The sequence below is a fragment of the Cucurbita pepo genome, chromosome 16, assembly GCF_057944985.1.
Source record: "Cucurbita pepo subsp. pepo isolate OVF chromosome 16, ASM5794498v1, whole genome shotgun sequence".
Classification (NCBI taxonomy): Eukaryota; Viridiplantae; Streptophyta; class Magnoliopsida; order Cucurbitales; family Cucurbitaceae; genus Cucurbita; species Cucurbita pepo.
Window position 1 is genome coordinate 13754951 of NC_141813.1, and position 23415 is coordinate 13778365.

General features: G+C 38.0%; 5 protein-coding genes and 1 pseudogene across 8 annotated transcripts; 1 reads left to right on the top strand and 5 right to left on the bottom strand.

Annotated features, from left to right (window-relative positions):
• Positions 1-106: 106 nt before the first annotated feature.
• Positions 107-5035, bottom strand: LOC111777402 (MutS2). Of its 2 annotated transcripts, XM_023656979.2 has the most exons (7): positions 4897-5035; positions 3376-3816; positions 2864-2969; positions 2395-2447; positions 1837-1968; positions 819-891; positions 107-471 (listed from the first exon to the last, which is right to left on the bottom strand). In XM_023656979.2, the coding sequence occupies exons 2-7, from the start codon at positions 3772-3774 to the stop codon at positions 377-379; spliced, it is 858 nt and encodes a 285-aa protein (XP_023512747.2). In that variant the 5' UTR covers positions 3775-3816; positions 4897-5035; the 3' UTR covers positions 107-376. The 2 variants fall into 2 exon arrangements, with proteins under 2 accessions (XP_023512747.2, XP_086974582.1); XM_087118456.1 differs by lacking the exon at positions 1837-1968.
• A 1106-nt stretch (positions 5036-6141) lies between these two features.
• Positions 6142-10722, bottom strand: LOC111777401 (F-box family protein). The gene is made up of 5 exons (XM_023656976.2): positions 8946-10722; positions 8744-8823; positions 8454-8632; positions 8140-8214; positions 6142-6762 (listed from the first exon to the last, which is right to left on the bottom strand). Exons 1-5 carry the CDS (start codon positions 9609-9611, stop codon positions 6575-6577), a joined length of 1188 nt encoding a protein of 395 aa, XP_023512744.2. The 5' UTR covers positions 9612-10722; the 3' UTR covers positions 6142-6574.
• Positions 10723-12049: 1327 nt separating this feature from the next.
• LOC111777451 (uncharacterized) lies at positions 12050-17319 on the bottom strand. Of its 2 annotated transcripts, XM_023657068.2 has the most exons (8): positions 16446-17318; positions 15755-15846; positions 15412-15519; positions 15224-15330; positions 15047-15102; positions 14403-14577; positions 14027-14302; positions 12050-13175 (listed from the first exon to the last, which is right to left on the bottom strand). In XM_023657068.2, exons 1-8 carry the CDS (start codon positions 16611-16613, stop codon positions 12373-12375), a joined length of 1785 nt encoding a protein of 594 aa, XP_023512836.2. In that variant the 5' UTR covers positions 16614-17318; the 3' UTR covers positions 12050-12372. The 2 variants fall into 2 exon arrangements, with proteins under 2 accessions (XP_023512836.2, XP_086974682.1); XM_087118556.1 differs by lacking the exon at positions 14403-14577 and having other exon boundaries at positions 15047-15070; positions 16446-17319.
• A 179-nt stretch (positions 17320-17498) lies between these two features.
• On the bottom strand, positions 17499-18792 carry LOC111777452 (uncharacterized). Of its 2 annotated transcripts, none has more exons than XM_023657070.2 (3): positions 18634-18792; positions 18002-18292; positions 17499-17806 (listed from the first exon to the last, which is right to left on the bottom strand). In XM_023657070.2, exons 1-3 carry the CDS (start codon positions 18649-18651, stop codon positions 17759-17761), a joined length of 357 nt encoding a protein of 118 aa, XP_023512838.1. In that variant the 5' UTR covers positions 18652-18792; the 3' UTR covers positions 17499-17758. The 2 variants fall into 2 exon arrangements, with proteins under 2 accessions (XP_023512838.1, XP_023512837.1); XM_023657069.2 differs by having other exon boundaries at positions 17499-17809.
• A 492-nt stretch (positions 18793-19284) lies between these two features.
• On the top strand, positions 19285-19994 carry LOC147789124 (splicing factor 3B subunit 6-like protein pseudogene; annotated as a pseudogene).
• A 131-nt stretch (positions 19995-20125) lies between these two features.
• LOC111777453 (calcium-dependent protein kinase 2) lies at positions 20126-23366 on the bottom strand. Its single transcript, XM_023657071.2, has 8 exons — positions 22370-23366; positions 22143-22286; positions 21921-22073; positions 21573-21688; positions 21328-21495; positions 21118-21245; positions 20915-21014; positions 20126-20832 (listed from the first exon to the last, which is right to left on the bottom strand). The coding sequence occupies exons 1-8, from the start codon at positions 23067-23069 to the stop codon at positions 20740-20742; spliced, it is 1602 nt and encodes a 533-aa protein (XP_023512839.1). The 5' UTR covers positions 23070-23366; the 3' UTR covers positions 20126-20739.
• Between the last annotated feature and the right edge of the window lie 49 nt (positions 23367-23415).

Sequence of the window (23415 nt, forward strand, 5' to 3'; positions counted from 1 at the left end):
CATTGATTTTTCAACTTTAATTTTGTATCTGCTTTATTTTTAAAAGAATTAATTGATCTATTAGAGGTAGAACTGAATTAAAACAATAAATGGACATATTCTAATCTTTTGAGACTAAATTTATAATTTTTTCTTTTAATTTGAAGTGATAAAGAGGGAGTATGCATTTAATGTATAATCAATCATGTTCTGTTTACTACTACAAGGCTCATTTCTAACTTAGCAAGGATAGTTGCCTGAGCCAAAATAATCTAAAGCAAAGAACCTCATTATCAAATGGGGAATACACTCAGATCCATCATTCGCATTCATTCTATTCAATACCAAACTTGAACCTGAATTCGAGGGGCGAAGAAAGAAGAACCAGCTGCCATTTCTAAGACACTACCGACTCCTCTAAAACGGACGGTGTTTCCACATTCAAGTTCAAGCCTTTTCCATAAGCAGCAATGAGTAAAGCCTCAGCCCTCCCTGCCAATACGACAAAATCATAAGGTCAAGACCAAGATCATAGAGCTTTCTTCTGCCAGGCGAAAATATTCAAGGGGTTCATGAAAGAATAATTTTCATCATATCACCCCAAACTCTGTTTTTCCTGGTACACGACACGTAATGAAATGACCATGCAAATGTTGGGTTTTGATCACGGATTTTAGCTTCTAGCAGCCACGAAATTTCAAAAAATAGAAGTTTAAAAGGCCAAGACTTCCATATTTAAATTGCCGAAGATGTGTATGATTCGTGAAGTATGATATTCAAGTTCTTGTTCAAATATAAAGTATTGACACGTGCAGAAAACAGAATACGTAGTAAAATACCATGATCTTTTTTCCTCTTCAGAAGGGGGCTTAGAGTTGGAAATAATGTGGATGCAACCCTCCGGCTATCATCCTACCAAATCAATATAAAAAATAAAATTAGTCTGGGAAAGAATACTTTTGGATAATAAAATATACAATCAAGCATACAATCGCAGAAAGCAGGACCTGCAAAATAATATAATCGACTTTTAGCACTTACTAGGAGAACACCGGAACTAATTCAGTAATTCTTGAAACCAACGTCAGTAAATAATTTCAAGGTGCAAATTACATAAAATGTAGCAAGTACTAAACAAAAGGCTTCTTCGTTACTGCCAAATACAGTCAAGTAATATGGAATACAGTTAAAGTTAACTAATTAAAGAAATTAAAGCATAGTGTTCAAGTCGGTCTCCTTTTAACTTCAGTATTGATTCATCGACTTCTATGACAATTCATTCCAAGAAAAATTGGGATACTAAAAGAGGTTACAATTTTAAATGAACAAGGCATGTTCTGTAACAGTGTGAAGCATTATGGTAGAAGTGGTAAGAGTATAATTCTTCACATATCAACAAAAGCCAAGTTTTAAAACAAACAGAAATGTAACCATTATTGAGATAAATGGCTGCTCTGTTTTCAATTTTGGAGAGAATCAGTTGCCCGTCAGCTATTTCTGTCCTATAAATATGTTTGTAACTTCTATGCGATGTAACGTCCTTATTTTTTTTATACGAAAGTTGAATAGCACATAAGAGACGACCTTTGTCCTTATTCAGAATGAAACATAGGATGATTGCCAAAAAACATACAAGTGTAAAATCATTAAATTAAAACAGAATTTAACCTAACATTATATAGTCTGCAAATAACTTTTTAATACTGGTAAAGACACGCTGAAAACTAAAATATTGATTATAAGTAAATGGCTTCTTTGCTTGCCCTTCATTTTTATTGTTGAACATTGTGAAGTGTTTGATCTATATATGAATGAAACAGCTCTCTAGACTAATGTCGGTAATTTGGCTGAACTGACCTTAGAAGTATCCTTTCCTGAGAGCTGAAATTTGTTTTTCCACGCAAGAGATGGCACAGGAACAACTGAAAAACCCAGCCCAACTAATACGCCAATCCACAATCCATAACCGAATCCTCCACTCCACCACCCCTTTAAAGCAAAAATATAAAATAAAAACAAAATTTATTAAAAGATGGAAATCGAAACAATAGAAGAAGGGTAGGATCATGTACCCAACAAAACCAAATCTATGGATTTTAGCTCAACCAGTCCTCCAAATTATGTCATGGAAGCTCAAAAAGAAATAGAGAAAATAGCCAGCCACACACACTCAAGGTAACTCCTCTGCATTATCCATAAATATTCTCCAGGTTCCTCTCCTTCCAAATATGCCAGACCACTTACCAGTCTGGATGTTTGATTATAACAATTAAGACTCATGATATGAAAATAGAAAAGAATGATTATTCAAGAAAACAAATGAAGAAAAAAAAGTGTCGATTTTAACAAGGATTGCATCTTCTTAGCACAAGATCTAGGTTCTACAGAGTACTCCAACTAGAATCATTCGCATACCTGTTTTCCATCCTGTGGAAATGGGGTTGACTGCTCCAGATATGCAGTAGTACCTAAAGTAAGGGATCACCAACACATTAAAAGCAGAACCACTCGAATGATTAAATGAAGAAAATATAACTATGCATCAAAATGAGGAGACCCTACTAGCAAAGGGAAGAAGAGAAAAAGGATATTGTTACGTTTTCCTACTAAACCAGCGTAAAAAAAAATATATGTGAAGTTAAAGAGTCTCGGGTGAAGAAGCTCAATTTGTTAAGTCTGCACTTCCTTTTGTATAAGAAACTCTAAAGAGAGATGAAAGGACACATCCAATTTCTCTGCGTAAATTATTTCGGCTATAAGAAGCCAACTATTCTTTTTGTTTTGATCAGAGGCATCCTACCCAGAAACATGAATGATTGAGAATCAAATAAACACTCGATTCTAGTACAATCAAAGGCAAGAACCTACAGATATATAATCGTACCAATGGGAGCATTAAAGCTGTGAAGAAGTTGGACAATTGACTTAGCATCTAACCGTTTCCGTCTCTTTCCACCAACTAGTACTTGCAGGTGAGGAGAATCATATACCTAAAGAATTGAAGAACATAAGAAATTACAATGAGTAAATATGGTCATAAAAAGAGAAATGCATGGGGATATCCGTGAAACCATTCCCCCTCAACAGGCCAGTGGATCACAAAGAGAAATGTTTCCTTTCTTTTTTGTCCAAGAAAATTATGGATACGCTTTTTTTTTTTTTTTTTTTTTTTTTTGTTAGCTCTCATCTGCATACTATTGTTCATTTCTCAATCATTATGGCTGAAGCAGCTAAGAATATATAACCAATTGCCGAATATGAACGAAGCAACAACGATAGCTGAGAAGTCCACATAAGAATAAACACATATCATTTGAATCCCTACTTAAAACAGATTTGAGGAATGTGTAAAACAAAAACCTAAAGTAACATATACGAGATAACGAAAAGAATTACCTGAGCCGAAGAAATCGATTCGTCGGTTCTCAAGAGTGCCACAGCACCAGAAACGTCGGGGTCGACGCCAATAACACAGTCTGAAGTCGCATTTTGGTCTCCTGGTCTACCATTGGCGGAGTAATCGTGACCTAAAGGAAAAGGACATGATAGAGAAGCCAACCAGTTGTCCTTGAGTTGAGTGTGGGCGATCTTCAATTTAACTCCGCCGCTGCTTTCTTTCCGGACCGAAGAAGAAGGTCTAGTAGGGATTCCTGAAGAACGAACTGACGAAGAAGAAGAAGAAGTAGAGAGAAATCTGAAGCGATGAAGTTCGGATTTGAGCTTGGAAGAGAGGGAGATCATGAAACAGTGGGACTGAGCTTGCAATGGATGCGCGTTCAACGGAAGAGATTCCATCAATTCAACATCTCCCACGAGGAAACAGATATGTATTTTTACCTTAAAAAAAACAACAATTCAGCTTCTAATATGGATAATTCGTAAAGCTCCCGCGTTCTTCCTCAAATTTTATATTTATACCCAATTTTCTATATAAATTTATTTTGACGTTCATCATTATATCAACTTTTCTTAATACAAACAATATAGGTTAAAAAATGTTGAATTTCCTGTTTATTCCTCTATTTCTTGCCCTATTGTGTTTTACATTGTTTTAATAATATAATATAAAAGTTAATTATAAATTTAAATTATTAACACTAAATAAATGGCCTAAGCTTGCAAATAGTTTGCATATTTTTTTCTATACACCTCATATAGTTATACTTTTTTATTTGTTCTTATCTATAATCTTGAAAATATGAAAAAAAGAAGAAAAAAAAAATGCTTTAGTTCTAGGAGAGGAAAAATAGAATAATTAGTAAATTTTTAAAACTAAATATTCATATTCTAAATGACGATGGAATGTTCAACTAAATTAGAATTTGATTGCAAACATCAGAATTTTCAAGAGTTTTAAGGACTGATGGAATGTTTAATGTTCACATATTTTGATGATCGGACAACAATGTTAGGGCCAATTGTTTGCAACAAAGGCCATCGTCATTCGGCAAATAATATGATGAAAATGCAGAGAATCCGGATGATTTTACAAGATACGGAACAGAGAAATTCTTGTCTAAACATTAGCTTCCAAGAAGAAAACTCAATTTCTTTAGAAACATGACAACTTCATCCATCAATTCAGGAGAAATTCCTCTACACTCAATCTCTCCTCTAAGCTACTCATTCTCCTTTATAATGCTTCGCTTCGAAAACTAATGTTTTCTGTCAAATGAAAACCACAATCGGTTGAAAAAGTTACGAAAATGAAGATGAAGAACACGGAGTTTTACAGTGCGCCATCCAGTCCGAAGCGCTACAAATCTCCGTTTGGACATTCTCGTCCAAACTCTACCATAGATGAGTTTGAATTCGAAACTAGCTCCCGTTTCAATCTTAACGACGTCGATTTCGATCTAGAGGATCGGCCAGAGCAACAAAGAAAGAAACGAGTGCAAATCGAAGATGCATCCTTACCTGCGATGGCGTTTGCCGATGAACTATTTTCAGACGGGAAGGTCCTTCCCCTTCCTCCTCGGCTCAAGATTCCCCCGCCTCATGAACGCCTCAACGAACATCGCAGCGGCAAAAGCTCCACCACATCGTCGCCTCGATCACCGGTCGCGGCGCTCAAAATCAAATTTGTTCATCAGAATTTGTGGAACGATGAATTTGATCCTTTCTTGGTAGCCTTACAGAACGTGAAGAAAGACGGAACGGGGAAAACGCAAGAAAACAGTAATGGGCCCGAATCGGCCCATTCACCATTTCCACGAATGCCGAACAACTCAACAGAACAAATTATGGGCCTCCAGTTACCCCATCGGCAGCCCAATTTGAAAAATGGACCGGTAGAAAACCCAAAACTGTTCATTGAACCCAAAGGATTGGCATTTGCAAGAGCAGTTGTGAATATGGACCGGGAAACCGGGAGCCGGTTCAACAGGTTCATAATGTCGGGGCCCATTTTGAAGTCGACCGGAAATCGCAGAAATGGCAACCGGTTTTGTACATGGAAGAGAAACAAGCTTAGCAAACTTCTATCCTTATTTGCAAAGCTCGGTCTCAAGTCCGCGAGATCAGCCACATAAGAACTTCTCTACCCTCAAGCTTATATGGTTTGATATATATATATATATATATATATATATATATATATTGCCAAAAGATTGTTTGATATTACAAATATAAGTTAAAAGTTAATTTTAGAGTTTTCATTTAGTTCATTAATATTACATGTTTACTCAAATTTATTTTAGTGGTTATGAAAAATCTATTTAATTCTTTCAAATTAATTAATAAAAATAAGTGAAATATTTTTGAGTTAAAATTAAATAGTCTAAACTCAAATAACAAAAAAATATATTATCTTTTTCGTTTTGAATCAACAAGAAACGCACTTGTACTAAAAACAAAAAAGTATTTATAAGATTAATTTTTAAAAACCAAATAATTACAAAGTGATGTAATAGATTTGAAATCACTACTTTGTACCGGGTATTGGCCATAGCCATAATTTACAAGAACATGTAGTCTTAGTAGGAGGGGGAAGGGTTAAGAATTTACCCGGTGTGAGATCACATTGTTCAAGGAACCCTAGATGCTACCGGAGTAAAGGATCGTCAACAAGGGCTCCCGGGATTAATTTCTTATCCTAGATTAATTTTTATTATAGGAAGCCAGATTCCACAGCGTTATGATGAACAATCTGATAAGCATGGATGGTAGCATATGTTTTTTTCTTTATTTGAAAGAAAGGCGTATGATGCCCTAAAAACTACAACTCTTGAAATTTGTCCCACGACAACAACGACAACAACAAAAAGGAAGAAAGGGGCGCTGAACTACCCAACATTGTATTATAAAATCATGAGTTCTCTTGTGTGTTGAACATGAATGTAGGCATCAGAGGGAGGCAATTTTAGAAGGACCACAAATCGCATTAAAGCGAGAGATTCCCACCAAAAAATAAGGAACAAAATAACATTTAAAGCAATAGATTAGCTCAACAATGTGGGAAGGAGAGTAGACAGCCATGCTCTTCACATCAATGAATCCATACAGATTCCCTTTTATCTTCTTCTGCTGTCATCACTTTTCATATCCTGAACAACGCAAAACAATTGGTTTATACAAAAGGAAGAAGAAGGATCTACTACTCCAAGATGTCTGTAGGCCAAAGTTGCTTCCACATCAAAATTTCTTCATCGAACCGAAGCTTCCTGATTCCTCCGTAGAACCCGTCGATCTCGTTGCCTTCCTCTCGATGTTCTTTTCGGTTTATACTTGCGAGTCTCCATCTCGAACCCGGGTTGTACTGATTGAACTCTAATACTACAGTGTCTGTTGACAAAATTTACATATAAACAACCCCTTTTAGTCTTCATCATCAATACGTAAGAATGTCATTAATACGTAAGAATGTCAACTTAGTATAACTCAATTTGTTAAAGCATTATATTCTTAACTAAGGTCTGAATCTTAAATCCACGTGACATATCTTGTAAGTACAGGAGAATGTTCTTTTGCTTCTTTCTATTATTACCCGTAGAAGAGACTGGGTCATTCATAGTATTACTATACAAGACATCACCGATTCAAAAGGCTTAAGGCTTAGGGCTTAGGGAAACGTTCAATTACGTCAGAGTGGTTGGCCTATAAACGTTCCACTAAGACAATTCAATTGATGAGTGGTTGGACATAAGAATTCCACTCAGACTAAGCTATGAATATGTTGGTAGAAATAATAACATACTGACAATAATGTCTAGGGGACCAATCAAATAGCACAAAAAGTTTGGTCCACATTTAAAAAATGAGATGCTTTTTGATAGGGTGCTGAAATGGCAACCCAGACAAACTGGCTCTGCCCATGCCACATTCATTTCATCCACATTTCAAGTAATGCCTAATCTTCTAAAGAACTAAGACAGGGGTGGGGGCAGAACCTTTTAATGAATCTCTTTGTGCTCCTAAGTCTAATTTACTCATAATTATCCTTCCCAGATTGAACTCGGTTTCACTATCTCTTTGATTGAGGTTCTAAATAGGTAGGTGTTTGCTTGTGTCTTTAAGTTTAAGGAAAGAGTAATGAGACCAAACTATTTTCTTTCACTCGGTTTTCTTGCCTCATCAATTTTCAAAGTGGAACAAAACTGATTGGTTCGAGTTTCTATGAGTCGACAAGAGAAGCACTGCTTAAAGGCAGCTCATTGAGCCGATCATTTTGACCTTGTTTTATGAAAGGAGTGGACCTGACTCGAAGGAAAAAACCCTCGAACCGAGGCAGTTGATGGGGAGCTTGTAGCTTATTTCTTTCAGTTTTCTTGCCTCATCAATTTCTTCTTTTTTGGAAGGTTTAAGTCAGGTTTAAGGTTTGAGGAATGATTAACGAGATTGAACAGGAAGGAAAGGCTCAACCGAAAACCTTCCTTAACGATATTCCCTGACCTAAACCTATTTACCTACCATTGCATCTCTTTGTGCTCTTAAGTCAAACTTACTTCATCCTCTGTTTCTTATTACCAAAAGTTGGTTCTTTGTATTCTTTTTTGGCTATGTCCACTCTTTTTGTGGATCTCTCTTGATTCTTTGTGCTTTATTCTTCCATTTAATTGGTTTATATTTGGAGCTGAATCTCATAATCAAGATTTCAGAACACACACACAAAGGAACAATCCAAAATAAATGCTTAAATTAAAAGTGCCGAATAAAACTCACCACTGTAATGACATCTGCAGTGAATATTATTCCCATCACATGTTTCCAAGTGACCTACAACTCCGTACCACCAACCTGCAATGTACATGCCATATTTTACAACCCCTTAAATTAACCAACGACTCAAACAAAGCTACAAAAGGTTACAACAGTTCATGTTTTCCTTATCTATCTTTTCTATTAAGGAGTGAAGGCTTCTTGATATGATTACTTTTCTATAAGTATATTAATACGAAACAAAGTTCTTTCATAAGGAGTAGAAATTATATAAGATAATTCCAAAGCTGAAAATAGATCTAGGCTCAAGAACAAACCGTAAGGGAAATCTTTGTTCTTTCTCCACTGTATCTCAATGTGGTCACCAGGGAATAATTCGTTCAAACAGTCAGAGACATGAAGATTGTGCGGAGGAGTATCGATGGGTGGTGCTCTAAGCCTCTCCCATTCCACCCCGTTTTCTAGTGCGATTGCTCGCCTACCATGTGGAGGATACCTGTAACAAACAGTCCATTTACTACTACTGTAATGAAACTAAGTAAAAGAAAGACGGTAACAGCACGATAATTGCGCGATCGAGTTAGACAAGGGCAGTTCGCTTAATCACCTCGCTTGGAAGGTGTCCGAACGGGGATCATAGCAAAGCTCCGCATCATAACAAGACAACATGAAACCAACATGGCCATTCTGCATAATTGAATATTTAGATCAGGAAGAGCTAAAAACTTGATGATGAGAAGGGGTGAAATCTGAATACATAAAAAAGAAGTTAGTTAACAAATTGAAGTATATGATCACTAGTTGATTACCTCACGGTTATAGACCTGAGCCGGGAACCAGAATTTGCCAGTTTCAAGAGCAAGATACCAAGCCATGATAGAATCAACCGGTAGAGAATTACGTGGCGTGTTCTTGTCATGAACCTTTAATCTAATCCATGAAAGAGACCAACCAAAGGAAAAAAGTCTAATTAAGCTCCTCTGATTGTTTTGCTTAAGGTTACCCGCACCCGCTCTAGAAGCAAGATGCCATTGCCACTCTCTGTAAGCAGCTTGACCAATAACTTTACCCCATTTTCTTTTCATGTGCTTCTCCCAAAGATGGTCACTTATGCATCTCTCTCTCAATGATCTACAAACACCCGCCATACTGCAAAGAGCATCAGGTGGAAGACTCTCTAGAATGCATTCCAAGGCCAATTCCGGCAAGTCCAACACGGACATCGCATCACTTTCCTCAACATTCTCTACTTTCGAAAGATGCTTCTTTTTAAAGGATATATTGGATGGAATACTAGATATATAAGTACAAAAACTATTCTTGATCACTTTGTAGATGGGAAGGAACGATAATTCTTTCCATAGCCAATGGGACAAGAACCTCATCTCACCTGCCCATGATGGGAGAGGTTTGAGAAGGAGGGACCTTAAAAAGAAAATGAAGGAAATACATGTGAGGAAGAAACAAAGAAGCATCACAAAAGAGGTATTTATCAAATAAAAGACAGTGGAAAAGATCAATGGAAGAACCAACTGTGGGAAGAACACAATGGTTAACAAGGGGAAAAGGTAAGCTTAGTATGGGAGCCTGAGGCACATTTCAGATGAGGGTTCTAATCCGATCAAATAAGCCCACCAACCCCAACGGTGGGCCTCCTCGCCAAACTCTAACAGAGCAAACTAGAGGTGCCTTTAGCCACCTCACAAGACAAACTCTAGTGTTGAAACTTTGGCTTAACTTACAGCTTCCTCAGCTTCTCAATCTTTCTTCCTTCAAAGCATTCAAACGTAGAAAACGCCCAAACCCAGCTGTTATTCAAATAAAAATCAGGGGAGGAGAGTTAAATAGGTTGTATTGGATGAACCCACGAATGAAGCTTGTCGATTAAGTGGGGCAGTCTCAAATCAATTGTGGTTTTCTGACACCTGGAACCCCAAGAGGGGGAAAATTAAGGATAATAAAGCTAAAGAGTCTAGATGCAATGACCCATATCTCCAAAATCTCTGATTTCGTTTCTTAAAAAAGATTCAAACCAAAAGAATGAGGTGGGCAAACAAACAGATCGGGGCTGTTGGGTTAGAACAGAAGCCACAAATGGGTGCACCCAACACCTTAGAACTGTAAGAAATGTAGAAATTACACACGAGACAAGGACACTGAGATCTTGAACTAATGGCAACAAAGAAGAAGAGGTAAAAAGAGATGGATTTGAGGATATGATGATAATGATGATGAAAGTGATGAAGAATTTGGGGTCCTTTATTCTCACCTCAAAACGAAGTCGCCTTCCTCATCAAAAGACCATCAAATCCTTCACCACCACTCACAGAGCTGTCAATCCCCCTCAATCCCTCTCTTGAGCAAATAATCAAACAGGTTGTGTGCAAGACCAAAGGAGAAAGGCAAGTATTTAATGGGCGTTAGAGGCTCGAAGAAGAAGGAGATTTTTGGAGGGTATTATTGTGTGGATACAATCAAACGAAGTAATAAACCTTAAAAACTCAATAATTAAAACCCATCTCTCTCATTCTTCATCGCTCTCTTTCCAAGATTCCCTCTCTTCCTTACAAGTTGGAGCAAAATCCGTTTAACCAGAAAAAATTTCCGATTCCGTGATATTATTATTGGCAGGTTTGGGCTTTGTTACCCTACGTTCAGTATCTCCATCGTTACACCAATTATATGTAGACACGTCACACGAGGTTAAAACAGATCACCACCGTTAGCCTTTTGGATTTGTGGGCCAAGTCAACTAAGGTTTTAATATATATTTTTTTAATAAAAGACCGTTCCATATATAATTATTGATTTCAAAATTAGCATAATTAAGCCCTGATTAGCTATAAGTTAAAATTTTAATGTACTAAAAATAATAATTATTTAAATTTTAAATATTGCAAAAACTTAAAAATTAGATTCATTTTAAAATTGTAAGAATTAAATCATTAAATTTGTAATTTTACCCTATTATAAAATATAAAATTTATGTATGTACATAAATAAAAAAATTCAAATTTAGAGATAAAAGCATATTATTTTAATTTCTTAAAATAATAATTATTTAGGTGCATTATTGGTTATTTGCACGTGCAGATTTGGGACTGTATATTTTATTCGTGCAATTGGATTGTAATTAGCTCATATGTCTTGTCAAGTCACATAATATAATTAAATAATGTCACATACGTAACGGATTGAAATTACCAAATTAGCCTCAAACAGTCTGCTCAAATTTTCAGTTCTTGGACTTTGCTTTGCATTTAAAAAAAAATAGAAAGAAAAAAAAAAAAAAAAGCTGAAATTTTGATTATAAGATTCAATCTCTAGTCTTCTTCCAAAAACGTCTTATCAAAATATATCATATAATTTTCCAAAATTAAGCACGTGTAAATTAAAATATTTGATTTTATTTAACATTAATTAATAATGGATATAATAATTTAATTTATTTCAAGTTACTATTCGACACAATTTTTTAAATTCCAAAATTTTAATGAAATTTCTTTTTAGTAACTAAAATATATTCAAATTAGATAGAATATTTTATTCCATAAGTTTTTCTTTTTTCCTTTTTTTTTCCGACATTTTTTTCCTTATTTAAGTTGATTCATGGTAAAAAAAAAAAAAAAAAGCAATAATAATAATTTTATATGTGAAATAATTGGAAAATTAAAAACAACCAAAGTTGGAAAATAAATAAATGAATATAAGGAAAGTTGTAAAATTGTAAAATAAAAAGAAAATAAAGTGGGGATTTAAATATGGTGTCTCGCTTTTGGCCACTTCATATTATGTCTCTTCTCCCACGTTTTAAACATTACATTATATTTGTTAAAAAAAAAAAAAAACATTACATTATATTTGTGGTTACCCAATTTCACACGCAACCCAATAAAAGAAAACCGCCTAATAATTTAATAAATCTAAATCTAATATGATATATCTATATATAATCCATCACACGCAACCCACTAAAAGAAATCCACATAATAATAGAAATACTATTAGGTTGAACAGCAAATGACATGGAGGAAGAAATTGGGCCTGGCCCAATTGGTGCATCTCTAGACTCAAGTTTGGGCCTAAATTTGGTGTTGGCCCGAAATAGATCCACGAAATGGGCCTTTCTGGTCCAATAAAGCTCCCATCTTTCTTTTTTTTTGGGCCTATCGATGAAATTTTATACAAGCTATGATTTTGTTTTGCCAGCAAAAATCTCAGCAACTGTGAAAGAATTTAAATTAATATCCTAACCGCAGACTGAATGGCAGATAATTCTTGTTCCCCAACTTTCTTCCATATCCCACCTATCAACAAACGCCCTTTGACATCTTCAGCTGACTCAACATCATCTGTTTCCTTCATTTTCTTGACACTACAGCTATCAAGATGCTGAATATCAGAACTGCCTTCCCTCTTGTGGCTACAGTTGGTGACTTCACAGTTCTCTTTGCTTCTCAGCTCTTCCAAACCTGGTTTGTTCTCGGAATCGAGGTCAAGAACAGGGAGCCGACCCGAACAGCCAATCGAACGAGGCAACATACCAATGGGACATGGAGTCCACGAACTTACCACAGTCCATCTGCTGCTGGAACTTCCAACATTACCATTTACTGGATTTGTCGCCAAGTTGTTCTTTCTTTTGTGGAGTTTAATGATCTCGAGTTTCCGACTTGCTTCGCGGAGCGACTCGGCCTGGTTGAAACTGTTTTCAGACGTGGTTTGGTTCGGATTTTCTTCGTCCAGTAAATGTGAAACTGGTTGATTGAGAAATGGTAGTTTCTTCAGTTTCTTCACTAGAGAACTGTTATCCAATAAGTGTGCAAGATCAGTGGCTGAATCCATAAGCCGCTTGTTGCAAGGAGCTGATACCACAAGGCATTTACGTAGCAACTCCATAAGAATACCTTCCGGAGTGTGTTTTCCAGAAAAAACTTCTTTGCACTTAAGTTTGTCAACGAGCCATGCAAACATAGAGGACAGATGTGCTACTTGACAGCTATCCATTTTGTGGGCTGAGGACATGGAGTACTGACTTTCTGAAAGAACAGGAAAAAGGAAATAAGAAAACCATGCTCACACGTAGAGAGAGCCATTCAGAGAGAGAGGAGATGCATGAAGAGAGACCCCTTACGTATCGCTGTCAGCCTCATAGTTTTTAAAGCGCATCTACCAGAGAGAGGTTTCCACACCCTTATAAGGAATGTTTCATTCCCCTCTCCAACTTTATGGTTTTTAAAACACGTCTACCAGATAGAGGTTTCCACACCCTTATAAGGAATGTTTCATTCCCCTCTCCAACCGATGTAGGATCTCACAATCCAACCCCCCTCGGGAGCCTAGCGTCCTCGTTGGTACACTGCCCAGTGTCTGGCTCCGATACCATTTGTAACAGTCCAAGCCACCGCTAATAGATATTGTCCACTTTGGCCCGTTACGTATCGTCATGAACCTCACGATTTTTAAAACACGTCTACCAGGGAAAGGTTTCCACACCCTTATAAGGAATGTTTCATTCCCCTCTCAAACTGATGTGGGATGTCACAATCCACCCCCTTGGGGGCCCAGCATCCTCGCTAGCACACCACCCAGTGTCTGACCTTGATACCATTTGTAACAACTCAAGCCCACCGCTAGTAGATATTGTCCACTTTTACCCGTTACGTATTGCTGGCAACCTCACGGTTTTAAAACGTTGGGAGAGGTTTCCACACTCTTATAAAGAATGCTTCGTTCTCCTCTCCAACCATGCATACGTGTGGTTCTATAATGGCCCAAAAGCTAACTCCTAGAGGTAATGGTAAAACGGTAACTAGTCAAGTATATGCCACAGCCTCATCATAAAGCTCAGAAAATCTAAAAGGATTAGACGGTTCATATTTAATCCTACCATATTCCAAGGCTTCTTGAGTCTTGATCTTCTCTAGAACTGCCTGCAGCAGATCTAAAAGCAATTCTGGCTCCTTATTTGAGATCTTAGCAATCGTAAGCTTCCAACCATCCAATACAGGGCTGCTGGATTTCTTGGATTTTTTGGGAAACGCCAAGTCTGATGACGTCATTGCCTTTAACAAGAATCCAACCAATACAGATACAAATTCTGAAGAGAATGTGGAATATAACTGAATAAGAACCTTCAGTGTCTCGGCAGTCTTTGTCTTCAAACCTGAAAAGGTACTGTTAGTACTTCATTTACTCAGCTAAGTCCAAAGATTTAAAGATATTAATTAATGAACAAAATCGCAAGGGAGAGATTAAACGCATACGTTTTGGCTTAACCAGGGCAGATTCAAGTTGAGGATTTTGCTTCACTTTTAAATTGAAAGCCAAATGACGAAGTTTGGATTTGATTTCCTTTCTAATGGTAGTGCTTATATCACCTTGAAATGGAATAGCTTTCTCCTGAGGTCCCCAATAATAAGATTTCAACCAACAAAGCGCCTGGAATCACCAAACATCAACAAGGTTCCACTTAAAAATACTTCTACCGGGGAGTGTGAGATCCCATATCGGTTGGGGAGAAGAACGAAGCATTATTTACAAGGGTGTGAAAACCTCTCCCTAGCAGATACGTTTTAAAAACCTTGAGGGAAAGCCCAAAAGGGAAAACCCAAAGAGGACAATGTATGTTAGCGGTGGACTTGGATTGTTTGCAAATGATATCAGAGCTAGACACTGGGCAATGTGCTAGCGAGGAGGCTGAAACCCGAAGGGGGTGCACACGATGTGGTGTGCCACCGAAGGGGGTGGATTGGGAGGTCTCACATCGGTTGGAGAAGAGAACAAGTGTCAACAAGGACGCTGGACATCAAAGGGGGTGGATTGTGAGATCCCATATCGGTAATAGAGTTGAAAATCATCACATGGTAAAACAACAAGAACGTTGAGGGTTCATACTTCGTAGTCATACCTTGGTTGAGGCACACCGAACCACCTGAAGAGATGGAAGTTCGCGATGAGAGCCCTCTACAACCATTGCCAAGAGAAACATGAAAATATTAAAACATTAAAACAAAGAAAGAAAAAAGGTTCATAAAACTGGAAAAGGAAAATGATAGCGAACAAAATGATGTTTGATATTACTCACCATGACGAATATCAATCAGCATACGAGGTAACCCAATAGCATCAGCTGCCACAGCAATTGAAACCTCTGTTTTCTTACGTGTCTTCTCAACAACACCATTTACAAGCCTTCAAAATCAAGAATACAGTGAGTTCCTTGTAACAAATTAAGAAAGCTTTGCCTCGTACTTTACCATTAAAAAAAATTACCTCATAATGGCCATACAATATAACATGGCTAGTGCTTCCTCTGAAAGTGAAACATTATTTAATTGTTCCTCTGTACCACGAACTGAAGCATCCACCGATTGGTTCTTTCTGCGATGAATGAATAAAAGAAAATAACGAACATTAAAAAAAAAACACCACAGAATCTTGGTTACAAAAATAATTGATCTTAAAAACATGGTAGTGTTGATTTTTTTTGTAACATGGTTTGGAAGTTGAGAACATGACATTAAAGAACTAGAGAATATAGCTCGAGCTGGAAACGATATGGTACAGTGAATAATAGCATGAAATAAGTAGGCAAGAAGTGGGAATCAAAGCATACATGAAGTAGGGATCTTTTTGTTGGATTTCGATCATTGATGCTGTAACTTCAACCACAACTGGAAGACATCCTCTGCTTCTCCATGTTGATATCTGAATTCAAAACCACAAGAGATACACTTGTAAACTTTGATTGTCACCTGCGGACATAAGAGAATTTCTCCTCCCAAATCACGTAAATTTTTTAGTCTTTTTGTTTATTTCTGCTTGTAGGTGTGTGAGTGCAATTGATCTTGCTTCAAATACAACAATTGGTATCAAAACTTTTTTAGTTGTGGCATTGTGAAAAACTTAACATCATCAACCATGAGTTGTGCTACACTCACCATCAATTGTCCAAGATAAATTTCTTATTGTGAGCTACTTATTTTTTAGAAAATTATATTTACAAGAATTGTGATTTTCTCCATTCATTCGGATTATTCTTTCGATGGAGAAAATTATTTCAAATAGCAAAGCCGATACTAAATCATGGCATGGGCGAGGATTTCAATCGCTACCCATTACCTCTAGGCAAACACAAAATGGCGATCTCTGTAGATCTAAACAATGCTAGACAAGCCTTTATATAGTCTCGCTTACCCAATCAAAAATTTGATCCGCATAATAGAATTTAAAATTGCAGGTTTAAATGTAACTTCGAAAATTAGCATAGTGGAGAATAAACATGCGGCGGAGATAGGTACGCTTACTCTGCTCAGAGCGGCGGCAACGGAGTCTACAGAGTCGGAGAAGAGTGAGTGACTAACGAAAAGCCATTCGCTCCAAGTTGACCAGGGCACCAATTTGCGGCTGTAAGACGACGAATTCTCTTCTTCATACTCCGCCGGCATTCCTTTCAATTCTAACAGTGACTCCATCGAAACCTACTCCTAAAGAACTTGGTATCTCCACACACAAGGATAGGTCACAGAACAATGGAGAGCAGGTGCAGTGAAACCATGTAACGACCCAGCTTCAACTACCTAGAGACGTTTGCTAATGAGATTCGAAAATCCTTGAGAATAATATTTTTACTCAACTTCGCCTTCAAATCTAAGTTCGATTAGTCCTCAGAAGAATTCCAAAATGTGGAGCAGCTCGTGCTGCCGGTGCTGGAGAATGTTGCGCCGTCGTGCGCAGTGGGTCGCCGTCTGCGAGGGTGAAGAGGAGCAAACTGTCGTCGATCGTGTAGGTGAGGCGGCGGTTTCTGGTCGGAGTTGCGCTGTTCACTGTTGGCGCCAGAGAGTGGCGTGGGTCTGTTGCTGGAGGATCGCCGAAGATGAAGGAGGAGGACTGGCGGCTGTATACGTGAGGCGAGAGAAGGAGAAGAGAGAAAGAGGGCGGGATGGAATTACTTTTTTATTTCTATTTTTATGGGTTTTTCATAATGAACCCAGAACCGACCCATTTAATTGAAGCCCATTTATGGTCCGCGCCCCATGATTGCAGCCACCCTCCGGGGATTCATCACTGTTCGCCAAGACCCAAGACGACCAGCCATCAATTCCTGTTGCCGTGTCGTGTTTGTGTCCGTGTTACATGTGTGTTGAGTTCGTGTTCGTGCCCGTGTTGTGTGTGTTGAGTTTGTGTCGGTGTTCGTGTTGCATAGACATAGACTAGCCTACATTACACAAAGAGATGTTATAACTTAAAAAAGCTTAAATTATCATAGAAACAGACTGTAGAACAAATGGTGGAAAGTTGATATGGACAGAATATCAGAGACTGCAAGGGCTGTGTCCACCCTGTAGATCCAAAGCAACTTCGAAAAGAACAAAATATAATGTTATTGCATAGTGTATTCATCTGGTTTTCTCCATGAAGAAATGAATATATTACAAGGTTCCATGTTTTATAAGCTAAAGAACCTATACAAAAAGACGCAGGGAGGGGGAAATTGACGCATTTATTTTCCATATGATGAACATGTCTCGCTACATTTACATGCCAGTAAAAGAAGATCCAGAAAAACAGCATGATATCACTAAAACATAGCGAAGTTGATTGCCTTCTTTATCTCATATCAAGGCTTGATACAACAACTCATGCAGGACAGAATCTTCTTTTTCTTCTGCTGGATTACACAAACAAAAACAATTAGGAGACATACATTCTGCAGCTACTATGTTCTACACAAATGTTCTTCACCTTCTGTTCTTAATAACTACATTCAATTCTTGTTCAAATTAGGTCAATCGGATTTTGAGGTTAAAGTGGGAAAAGAACAGATCAAAGTGGACATAACTCAGCGATTTGAAGTGCTTACCCCGACAACAGCGCCATCCACTGGTAATTGACCATGATGCGGGTGGTGGCGTTGGTGGTGATGTTGATGTCGGTGTTCGTGACGGTGGCGATGCTGGTGGTGGCGATCATGTTTATCCGCGATGGCCATTAACTCCTTTTCATTCCCTAGGCTGGCTCTTTTGAACTCAGTTAAATCGGTCTTTTGCTGTTTCTTATTGGCACGAGCTCGAGAAAATACAACGGAATAATTGCTTGCATCAGGCGTATTATTATCCCACCCCCCAAATTCTGGAACGGATTTCCACCTATTCTGTATAAACACACACACAGACACACCAATCAAACTTTCAGTTTCATATTCAAATAGATTCATCATATTTCTCTTCCACATCTCACGATTTTTAGCGATCTTGATTGATTTGTATCCATTACGGTGATCTTTTGCTCAGGAATCAAGAATGAAATGCAACGATTCTCTTGAATTAGGACAATAAATTTTCGAAACAACAAAGGCCAAGATTCAACAAGATTCAACGAAAACCATAATCTAAACAACGATGAATTCGTTTTTTCAAAACAAAGGATGGAAATCGAAAGAAACTGATGTGATAATCTGAACGAAATGAATGGAAGAACGTATTATCGCATTACCTCCGTACGAGAATCCATACGGCCTGAAGAGGGGAGGATGGGGGTGGGAGAACTGTAGCACCGAATAGAAAATAAATGCAAGAAATCTTCAAACAAAGAGTTTCCTTCTCCTTAAATATGTTTCACAACTTCAAAAATAGGGACTTCCAAATTGGACTAAAACCAATTCCTTTTATCTAAGAAAAGATTTTTTTTTTTTTTAAATTGTGTTTTTCCACTATTTATTAAAATCGATCTCTTCTTTATTTAGCACCAAAAAAAAAAAAAAAAAAAAAGGATCGTTATCCATTTATGGTAAAAATCTAACGTGAAAAGACATTGCGAGGTTTAGAGAAGATTTCAAACAGTCGAAATATAGAGAATTTGAAGTTTAAGTAAGGGTAAATGGAGGAAAAAAAAAGTAGGATAATTTAATAATAGAAATACCTTTAAATTTTATATTTTATCTATAAAAATATGATCAACTATATTTATAAAAAAATGATTTGATGGATTATATTTAAAAAAAAAAAAACAAACGGTAATTTTAGTCATTTATTTTACCACGAAGAAGGTAACGGGCTAGTTGGGCCAAGTTGGATCCGGCCCACTTATTTTGGACTTCCATGGCCATACAAAATGATGGGCCATTTTCGAAGAGGCTCGTTGTAGATGGACTCAAGTCCTTGGATAATTGGGCCTGTGCCCACATTCAGAGGTGCCTATGCATGAGATGATCAAGTTATCAACCAGGCCTGTGCCCAATTTCTCGCGCTCTCTTCTCCCAAACAGGCTCTTAAGGAACCTTCTTCCTCCATAGTCCATGGCGACATTCAGCTAGGCTGCCGCCGGAGGTCAACAGAGTCTTGTATGTGCGAAATTTGCCACCAGCGAAGAGATGTATGATATCTTCGGCAAGTACGGGGCGATCCGGCAGATTCGGATTGGGACGAACAAGGATACGAGAGGTACCGCCTTTGTTGTTTACGAAGATATCTATGATGCTAAGACGGCGGTGGATCACCTCTCCGGTTTCAACGTTGCGAATCGGTATCTGATCGTGTTGTACTACCAGCAGGCCAAGATGAGCAAAAAGTTCGACCAGAAGAAGAAAGAGGATGAAATCGCCAGGATGCAAGAGAAGTACGGTGTTTCCACGAAAGATAAGTAAATTTCTGGTCACGAGTGAGCGATGGTTGCTATCTTTGTTTGTTTTAGCAGTGTATTTCCTCTCTTAGGCTCGGACCTATTGTGCCGTGCCATCTGACAAGCCCTTGCACAGCATCGTGTATCATAATTTGTTTTTCAACATCAATATTTTAATATTGAAGACCGTGTGTGAAAGATTCCAGTTAGAGTGGATTGGATTTAATTTTCTCATGTATCATTTACTAGTAGATTTTTTAATGGATAATATTTGCTAATAGTGAATTAGAGTGGAGCATTTGAAAAGAAAGGAAAAAGGTGTCTAAGAAGATGGATATAATTAGTAGGTGATCTAAATTGATGGATATTAGTGTAAAAATACTGATGAATTAATAACAATCATTAGAATATTACATGTAATAAAAATTTCATATAAAACACAATACAATTATCCAATACTTCCACCAAAGTTTGCACATAGACCCCATTGTTGAAAGGACTTCAACTGAACAATCTTTACAAACCTTATAGTTATAATTGCAAATAATGTGTGTTCAAAACTATCAGCTTTCTTTGTTCTATGAATAAAACTAGACGTTTTGAACAAATTCAAGTTTGTAGTCCATCAGTCAACCATAAGAGCAATAATTATTCTGTCTAATGGTGGCCAAGAACAACTAAAAACATCATAAATCACCCATTAAATCCTAAGAATTAGATGTAAGAATGACCTTTCCTTTCCTTTCCTTTCCTTTCCTTTACTTTCCTTTCCTTTCCTTTCCTTTCATAAGGCAATTTCCTATCTTTGAAAGGAACCACCATTCAATTCACATTCACATTGTAAATATATGCATTAAACCCTTTCCCATTCTCTTCACATGATGAGTATTGTACAATGAGCATCCGTGAGCTTCACCCTCATAATAATTTCTCTACAGAAGAACTAAACATTCAGGTCTTCTCCTCGCCCGACGATCAAAATCAAACGAAAACATCACGACGCTTTTTGGGATTCGCTTCTGGATTTCCTTTTCGCATCATCGCCACAAATTCATCATAGTTGATGCGACCATCCTGTACAAATTCAAAACACAGGTCAGTTTCTGGTGTCCCTCCACCTGCAGCAGTATGAGTATGTGGATTTTTAGTAACTTACATTGTCTGCATCCACTTCAGAAAGTATCTCCTTAATGTCCCTTCCATCGTGCATGCCGTATTCTCTAAGAGCTTGTTCTAACTCTTCCGTAGTGATGTATCTGAATGCATAACAAAGTTTGAGGTTCAATCATTAGTGACACTCCCTATCCATTTCAAAATGAAAACTTTAGCTATAATCGACTTGAATGCGATTCCGTTTACCCGCTGTTATCTTTGTCGAAATACTGGAAGGCAGTGTAAAGATGCTCTTCTCTATCCATTCTGTTCAGGTGCATTGTCGCTGTAATGAACTCGTCGTAGTCTATGGTTCCATTGCCATCAGCATCAGCCTGTAGAAACCAAAAGGTAATATCCAGATTCTTCAAGCAAGAAAAGTCATTACGGATTCATAGGGATTAAGCAATGACTTACGGCTTCCATTAATTGTTTAACTTCATATTCAGAGAGTTTTGTGCCTTGCTTTGCGAGTCCTTGCTTTAGCTCTTCGAGCGTTATTGTCCCGCTGTTGTCAGTATCCATGCCCTTGAACATCTGTTTGAGCCCCATGATTTCTTCCTCTGATAGACAGCCCGCAATCACCTGCCCATTTGGCACATTATATATAATTCCAAAATGCTTTGTTGTTGTTGTTGTTTTTGTTGTCCATTATCACTTACCCGAAGGGCGACTTTCTTGAATTTGTTCATTGCACGGAACTGTTTGAGCCTATTGAGCACAGCATTGTCAAGTGGTGTATCAGGTGCTTCTCCATCCTCCTTAATCCATGGATGGCCTGATAGAGAAGGAATTGATGGTCATAATTCATAAACCTGCCTTTTCTCTTCCTAATTTTCCTTCATAGATTCAACCATTCTATCATACATAGATTCAACCATTCTATCATAATAGATTCAACCATTCTATCATACATAGATTCAACCATTCTATCATACATAGATTCAACCATTCTATCATACATAGATTCAACCATTCTATCATACAACTTCATGCGGGGATGAACTTACTTAGAACTTGGGAGGCTGTCAATCTCTGCTTGGGGTCTGAATTCAACATCTTCCTTACAAGATCCTTTGCTGCAGGTGATATTGTAGGCCATGGATCGCTAGTAAAATCGACATGGCCACGCAAGATCGCGTTGAATATCCCATGTTCAGATTCTGTCATCCAATTTTCTCTTATCAAAAAGATCAAACCCAGCAGAGAGATTCATAAAACTAATAAACTACCTGCCCAGAAAGGTGGAACTCCACACAGTAAAATGTAGAGCATGACTCCAACGCTCCAAATATCAACTTCAGGTCCATACTTCCGTTTCAAGACTTCTGGTGCAATATAATATGCACTACCAACAATATCCTTAAATACCTCTCCTATACAATATCAACAATCATACCAGAATAAGAACATAATCAGCCGAGATTTATAAAAGAAACAGTCAGGTTATGGAGCAAACCTTGCTTATAGAACACCGATAAACCGAAATCGGTGGCTTTGAGCGGGGAATCCTCTTCCTTATTCAGCAACAGGAAGTTTTCAGGCTTGAGATCTCTATGAATAACCCCCATGGAATGACAAGTATGAACAATCTGCACAATAGTCCTGAGCAACGAAGCCGCAGCTCGCTCTGTGTAATGCCCTTTCGCTATGATGCGATCAAACAACTCTCCTCCAGCGCACAACTCCATGACTAAATGAACAGAATGCTTATCTTCAAAAGCTCCTTTAAGCTCAACAGTGTTGGGCTGACCAGTTAAATGGTGCATAATCTGGACCTCCCTTCTAACATCCTCAATATCCTCCTTATTTACGAGCTTCCTCTTAGCAATGGTTTTGCACGCCAACTGTTCGCCAGTAGTCTTGTGCGTACACAAATGGGTTACCCCGAATTGACCCCTTCCCAGCTCCTTACCAATGGAATAAATGGATCGAACATCTTCCATCGGCCGCCCTAAAACAGTTCCGATCTGAGAGGGCTTCGTATTCTTAGCGGCATCCGCCGGCGAGGCCGAAGAAGCGGCTTTATTCGATGGATTCTCGGTGGAGTTGCCCTGATTAGAATTTCCGCCATCATCCTTGGACTTATCCGCGTTAGATCCATCCTTCACGCTGGTGGGAGGCTCGTCGGGATTTTCACGAGAGCAACAGTTGCCCATAGCGGAGGAATGGGGAGGGAGGATGGCGGCGGCGGTAAGGGTAGGGCACTTGAAGAAGACAGGATCGAATGGGTATTTGGGGGAGAACCAAAAGTGAGCAAGGGAGAAAAATCCATGTATAGAGAACGGGAAAGAAAGAGAAAAAAAAGGAAGAAAAATGGTGGAAATTGAGGAGAAGACAGCTTGGAATTCTGATCCTAACGCTGAGGATTGATAGAGAGGAATTGTAGGAGGAAGCCATAGACACGGTCTTCCTTAATCCCTCCCACTTCTAAGGTTCTCAGCCTTTCCCGCTTCATTTTAACTGTTTTTTTCCTTTTATATTTTTCTTCCATTTCTTTATTTT

Coding starts and splice junctions, on each gene's coding strand:
- LOC111777402 (XM_023656979.2), bottom strand. CDS start 3,774: ATGGAATCTCTTCCGTTGAACGCGCATCCATTGCAAGCTCAGTCCCAC. Junction 2,970..3,375: donor AATCGATTTCTTCGGCTCAG/GTAATTCTTTTC, acceptor TCAATTCTTTAG/GTATATGATTCTCCTCACCT. Junction 1,969..2,394: donor TTCCACAGGATGGAAAACAG/GTATGCGAATGA, acceptor TTTGCTTTAAAG/GGGTGGTGGAGTGGAGGATT.
- LOC111777401 (XM_023656976.2), bottom strand. CDS start 9,611: ATGCTTCTTTGTTTCTTCCTCACATGTATTTCCTTCATTTTCTTTTTA. Junction 8,633..8,743: donor TCGGACACCTTCCAAGCGAG/GTGATTAAGCGA, acceptor TGTTTGTTACAG/GTATCCTCCACATGGTAGGC. Junction 8,215..8,453: donor GAACAAAGATTTCCCTTACG/GTTTGTTCTTGA, acceptor TGTACATTGCAG/GTTGGTGGTACGGAGTTGTA.
- LOC111777451 (XM_023657068.2), bottom strand. CDS start 16,613: ATGGAGTCACTGTTAGAATTGAAAGGAATGCCGGCGGAGTATGAAGAA. Junction 15,847..16,445: donor TTGCCGCCGCTCTGAGCAGA/GTAAGCGTACCT, acceptor TTTTGAATTCAG/ATATCAACATGGAGAAGCAG. Junction 14,303..14,402: donor TGCCCTGGTTAAGCCAAAAC/GTATGCGTTTAA, acceptor GTACCTTTTCAG/GTTTGAAGACAAAGACTGCC.
- LOC111777452 (XM_023657069.2), bottom strand. Junction 17,810..18,001: donor TGGATGGCGCTGTTGTCGGG/GTAAGCACTTCA, acceptor TGTGTAATCCAG/CAGAAGAAAAAGAAGATTCT.
- LOC111777453 (XM_023657071.2), bottom strand. CDS start 23,069: ATGGGCAACTGTTGCTCTCGTGAAAATCCCGACGAGCCTCCCACCAGC. Junction 21,496..21,572: donor TCAAGAAAGTCGCCCTTCGG/GTAAGTGATAAT, acceptor CCAAATGGGCAG/GTGATTGCGGGCTGTCTATC. Junction 21,246..21,327: donor TTAAACAATTAATGGAAGCC/GTAAGTCATTGC, acceptor TGGTTTCTACAG/GCTGATGCTGATGGCAATGG.